This window comes from Poecilia mexicana, unplaced genomic scaffold (assembly GCF_051168715.1).
Source record: "Poecilia mexicana isolate PSO_F unplaced genomic scaffold, ASM5116871v1 scaffold_22, whole genome shotgun sequence".
Lineage (NCBI taxonomy): Eukaryota > Metazoa > Chordata > Actinopteri > Cyprinodontiformes > Poeciliidae > Poecilia > Poecilia mexicana.
Window position 1 is genome coordinate 4,052,131 of NW_028263391.1, and position 6,169 is coordinate 4,058,299.

Genomic DNA, 6,169 nt, shown 5'->3' on the forward strand with positions numbered 1-6,169 from the left:
GTAACAACCTGTTGAGTTACTTGTGGTTACCTAGCAATAACTTAAGAAACATGCGCAGCAGTTTCAAGTTTTGCCACCGTCCCTCATGACTTCTTACTGTGAATAAAACAGGAAAGATCATACCACCACTTTGGCAATATTTCAGGTATTTAAACTAGTTACCAATATCGACTTAAATGAAACTCTAATTGTTATAAGTTTTTCACTCGTATCATCCAGCCCTACTTCCGAAGTGAAAATTAGACCTTTTGGAAAACTTTAACCTGCCAATACCAGTTGATTCTGATTTCTCCATAGCTTCAATTTTCTGTTTAGTCATGTGCTCAACTCACATTTGTGAGCAGAACTGCAGTGGGTTGTACCCATGACAAACTCTGCTTTTACAAGGCAGCATGATGGTATGGAACAACATCTCCTTCCTTGATTAAAAGAAAAAACTGTATGCCACTGCTACAGAACTGTGCAGGGACGGCACAACTGGTGCTCAACCCCTCACACCCAGTTCAATGCATCAACTGTAAACCTAGCTTAATCCATCCTTACCGTTACTGGTGTATAAAAACCTATTTAAAATAAACAACGCCTAGCCTGATGGGACAGGGTAAAGGCAAGTAAAGCCTGGTGGCCCGCCAGGCTTATAATACATTCTGATATCTATGGTATTTAAAGGAAAATCCTCTGAAAGGGTTTGTTGTTTTACAAACCTCCTTTATTTCCTTAAAATGAGTCGCATAACATGTCAGCAAAAATGGCAGAAGAGTATTACCGCAGCTTCACACGGATCCAGGCCTAAGGTGTGGAAGGTAAATCTCTTCTTTCTGGTAGTTTGTGCTGTGGTTAGAGAGCTAAACAGTGTCTATGTGTCGGGGAGAACCAGCACTCTGAATACACAGCAATACTCTCCGACACATTCAGCCTCATCAGCCTGCTGTTTAGAGCAAAGCATCAAGCACTTTTATGCTGTGGACTACTTTCCTCTGATTCATTCTTTTTGCGCTCACAAAGCTTTTCAAGCAGAACTGCTGTGCAAAGCGCAATGCTGAGAGAAGTATTTACCCCCTTAGAGAATTCCTCTCTTTTTCTGCCACCCATGGCATCAACAAGCAGCATTAAGTGTTTGAGACAATTGGCAATGAGTCTCTTGCATGGCTGTGGACGAATTTTGGCTGACTTCACTTTGTAGAAGCACTTTAATTCAAATGTATCGCTCTGTTACATTACCCTGCTCAGTGGTTGGGTTCATGGGCAGGACAGTTCACCTGCCTTCCCTGCTGATGGAGGTCAAGGGCGCCAGTCTAATGCTAGCTGTGGCTACAATATAGCTCACCACCATCAACATGGATGAATGGCTGAATAGCTGAATGTAGTGTAAAGGGTTTCAAAGTCATCTAGACTTGATAAAGTGCTATAAAAGTGCAGGCCATTTACCATTTAAATTAAGTCCAGTCTTTGACTAGGCCACTCCAGTTAGATTAGAGTGGGCGTTAGATGGGATCTTTGATCTAAGTCTACCAACCTAACCTAAAGATTCAAATCTGGAATGAAAAATAACAATCATATGTAATTAAACACATGCAAGTCATTATTGCTCACTTCATCCACGTCCTGGCAAAACTACTATTTCAACATTCAGGCTCCTTTCACTAAATTGTGGGATCATTTATTGAAAATTTATTTTGTAAAATCTTAGACAAAGGAGTGTTTTCTCTCGTAATCTGCTTATTTAAAACACACTTCAGAGACTTTCTGTCTCAGCTTCACCATTTCAAAGTGCAGCTGATGTCGGGCAAATAAAAGCAGATGACTTTGTGTCTTCTCTGACGGCAAGAAATGAATGAAGCTTCTGACTTGTGTGCCAGGCTTTCTTCTCCTTTCCAAGTATTCAAAGAAATAAAAAAACAGTTGCCTTGCTTCTTTTTTTTTTTCATTTTTCTTTTTGTCAATCTAATATTTATTTCTTCTTTATGCTTCGTCTTTCTGTCTGTCTGCTACCCAGTGTCTGTGCTTCCCTCTGCATTAAAGTAAATAGGTAATTAAACTGTGCCTCGGGGGCACACAGCCGCGCATACCAACCCCACGGCTTGCCCACGGGCTCAGAGGCGAGACAAAAGGAGACTGAGGCCTGTAACTCATCAAACACTTCACAAAGCCACCTGTGTATCCACCGCTGTGTTCTGTCAAAGTGATGGAGGATAACAATGGCTTCTACTGACTCTCCCTATCCCTTGTGCTGTTCCACATTTTCTCACATTACAGTTTTAATGTATTTTAAAAATGCATGATAATTTGTTAGATTTTATTTAATTTTTTTAATTATCTAGAGATCTACCAGAATGTGGCAAATTTTTGTGTTCAGCCCCGATGAGTGAATGTTCGGTAGCCTCGCCACACATTAGTCCAAACCTTAAAACACAGTCGGAGCTGCGTCATGTTACGAGGAAGCTAATTTTGGGCCGTTGGTGGAATATCAAGTCAAGTTGATTTGTATAGTGGCATCGCAAATCAAGTGCTTCATGCCATAAAAACATAAAACAAGCAATAAAGATTACAGTCAATGTTCCAACTCCAAACAGCTAGGTTTTTAGACCGGATATAAAGGAACTCAGTGTTTCGTCTGATGTGCAGTTTTCTAGAAGTTTGCTCCAGATTTGTGGTGCATAGAAGCTCCTTCTCCATGTTTGGATCTGGTTCTGAGGATCCAGAACAGACCAGAATCAGAAGAGTGTTACTGCATACCACTCCTTCATTTTTGTGTTTCTAAAGAAACGTAAAAACCCATCATCAGTTTGATGTTACGTCACAACTTTGTATTGGTTTGGAACATCACATCTCAAAGAAAAGCAATTAGGTTTGTGGTTGTAACATGATACGGGATGTTAATATTTTTTATAAAGGACTTGTGGGGGACTTTGGCTGTTATTTCTATTGTGAGATGCATGGTTTGTGTTGTTCTAGTGTTTTTGTAAGGTAGTTTAAGGAAACTCTGCTTGCCGGTTACCTGCAGCGATGGAAGCCAGACGAACGTAGTCGGAGCCCCTCTCCTCTGGCTCATAGGGATAGCTCTCCACCAGACTCAGTCCTGGAAAACGCAAAGAAAGCAGATTGAATAGCCCAAAATTGCAGCAACATTTTACATTGTCTAAGTTTGCTTAGGGCATTTCATTGGTCTTCTGTGGTAAATCCTAATTGAGCTCGTTGTCTTTTTGTTGTGTCAAGCCGTTTCCTAAGACTCAGTAATATTTACACTTGGCCTTGTTGTTTTTAGCTTCTGTAATCCGATATCAACTTTTGAGTCAGATATTGATAAATGTTGACCCACTCCTTTGTTGTTATTGATGAATTTGTTGGCTTCTTTATGTTTTAGCATAAGCGGCTCAATAGTGAGTCAGGGCTGGTGCCTGTCTCCAAGAAACACCGGCTGAGAGGCGGAGGTCACCCTAAAAAGTTTACATAATCAAAATTAATGTGAAATTCCTTTTTTTCACCACAAGAAATGAGCTAATATCTAATTGGTCACATTGTCACAATTAAAATCAGTTGTCAACCAGAGATACACAACCCTATTGGCTGATGCGTATCCCCCTTAAGCCACTACATTATCATGTTTACATGTGACTCACTTTAACAAAATGAAATCGTTGCTCATGTGGACTTTTGATCCCACTTTTTGTTGGCATTGTATTGTGAATAAACTCTTTTACTAGATGGGAAGCAATAACCCACACAGGGATATTGGACCAGGATGCTTCACTTTTCACTCAGGACTTTATAGAGGTTTTTAACTTTTCTTCCCTGAACAAATAGATCTTGAATGTACTATGAGTTTGGGAAGATTTATCAGAGAAAAAATATATATATTTTTTTTACCAGTCTTTTGCAGTGCAGCCGTGTACTTGCTGCAGACTGGCTGTCTGTGTTGATGCTTCCTTTTGTCAGGAGTTTCTTCTTGGCTGCCTCCTCTAGTAGTAATATTGTCTTGTAAAATAAAATGGCTGTGAATTTCTACAGATAGGAATATGTGGATGTAAAAGAAAGAATCCGTGGTATAAAGTTTGTGCTTGTAAATCAGAATGTGCGGTTGTTGTGAGCAGGACTTTTAGGGCTACTGTGAATATGATAAAAATGACAGTAAAAAACCATTTATTGCTAGTTTTTTAGGTAACTGAATGGCTTTAATGTTTTTAAAAACATTCTCATTTAAAAAAGCTTCTTCAGGACGTTTACTTAAAGAAGAGAGATTTATATCACTAAACTGCACTGCATTTCATTATATTTTTGACTTCACCAAAACTGATTGATGCTCTTGTGAAACAGTGGAGAATAAAGTAAAAATAAAAGTTTCAGACAAGTCTTTTTTTTTTTTTTTTTATAATAATTGAAATTCATCGACAATAAATCAAATATCTTACAAGAAATTTTTAGGATGATGATAAACAATACAATACATATCCAGTCCTACATGTTGGTAAATAGGATGAATAAATTAAACTAAAATTAAACTAATTTAAGTTTAGGTGACAAACTGTGAAGATTAAATAGTTTAATAGTTCTTGCTTAAAGTGATCGGGTACAGTAGCACATCAGCGGAACTGTACAAATCAGAGCTTTGGCAGATTTTGACAAATTCACATTTTGCCACCATTATGAATGAAACTTATTACCTGTATCACAACAGAAAAACACAAGATAAAAACTGTGAATGTGTTTTTAACAGAAGCGAACCGGTAGCAAACATGAATGTCATCCAGTCAACTGGCGATGAATTTACACCATGATAAACACAAAAACGCTAGTCAGCTAGCTTACCAGCAAGGGTATTAGCAGCTGGTTACAGGTAGCCGCAACCGTCAGAGAACACAGTGACTTGAATTTTTGCCGGAGCAAAAAGTCTCATGAGAAAAAAAAAACTGTATAAAATGTAAGATTAGTCCTGGCAGGAGAAAATTTAAGACATGTCATCAACATATTTAAGGCCAACTTATATTTTTTAAATGAATTTAAGACATTTTAAGGCCTTAATTTTAGATACAAGAATTTCAAAAGTTTTTAAACGTGCACAAACATTTCTGCCGCTGCAGCTCTCCGGTAAGAATCACCTGGCTGATGTACACCTCAAACGCTTCTGTTTCATCTGCGCATCTCGGTGTTGTGACTTCGCATTTGCATTTGCCTTCCACAAAACACCCGGCGCTGTCATCCCCATGCCTCTGCTGCACTCGCTTTCTTACGTGATGAAAGTAAAACTCCCCGCTAAATGCCTCCTCTTGAATGTCAGGGTATGACAAATAATGGGCTTCGGCGATGATCAGAGAAGAGCGCTGGGAATGAGCACAAAAGTGATCAAATATAATGTGCGTGGGTGGAATAAAAGGAATCTGGGCCCTGGTTTTTCTACCTTTTCTTTCTTTTTTTTTTTTTTTTTTTTTTTTGACAATAATCGCTCTTTTCACTCTCGGCCCGGATTCTGCCGATGAGCCGTGTGGAGGCGGGCACCTCATTCACGCGCGGTGGCCAGCAACACACGCAGTAATCCCACCAACACGCAGCATGTACCTGCTCTCGCCCACCGCTCAGCCGTACGTTCTCTGTGCGCGCACTGCTAATCTCACCGTGCAGCACCGACTGGTGAAGGCTCCAGTAAATGCTCAGGCAGTTCTTCTCTCTCTTCATTCCTCGCTTGCACTGGCAGCCGTGCAGAGGAGTGGACAGCAGCGCCGTCATGGCGTTCTCGCACTGGCTCCGAGCCCCGGGCCCCAGCTTCATGCTGCCGTCTCCCGCCACGCACTGCCTGAGGGTGCGTAGTCGTGGGCTGCAGGTGTCATCGCTGGAGCAGGTGTCTCCGGCGTGCAGGCAGTCCCTCCCGCCTGCGGAGAGAACCGCGTGTGGGACTCCTGGAAGACAGCGGACGACAAGTCAGACCCACAGGAGCCCAGACACAAAAAAACTAAAGAAATTTTAGAGGGAATAAGTATTTAATTGCTTAAAAAAAACAAACTAATTTGTGTTATTTCACTTGGACTTTTTGCACATTTTGCCCCTTTGCAATCACAAATTTGAATGTGTTTCATCAGGATTTTGGATGATAGACCAGGAAAAAGCAACCTGTGTTTGTAAAATGTAAGAGAAAGGAATAATGGTTCAATATTTTACTGGTGGTTGGTAGGGCCAT

General features: G+C 40.5%; 1 protein-coding gene across 1 annotated transcript in view; it reads right to left on the reverse strand.

Moving 5' to 3' along the window:
* Positions 1–5,913, reverse strand: part of gfra4a (GDNF family receptor alpha 4a) — a gene marked incomplete at its 5' end in the record, with an annotated part of 42,904 nt that extends 36,991 nt beyond the window's left edge. The window contains 2 exons of the mRNA XM_088002824.1: positions 2,999–3,079; positions 5,610–5,913. Coding sequence (XP_087858950.1) covers positions 2,999–3,079; positions 5,610–5,913 — 385 coding nt within the window. The remainder of the gene's footprint in view (positions 1–2,998; positions 3,080–5,609) is intronic.
* Between the last annotated feature and the right edge of the window lie 256 nt (positions 5,914–6,169).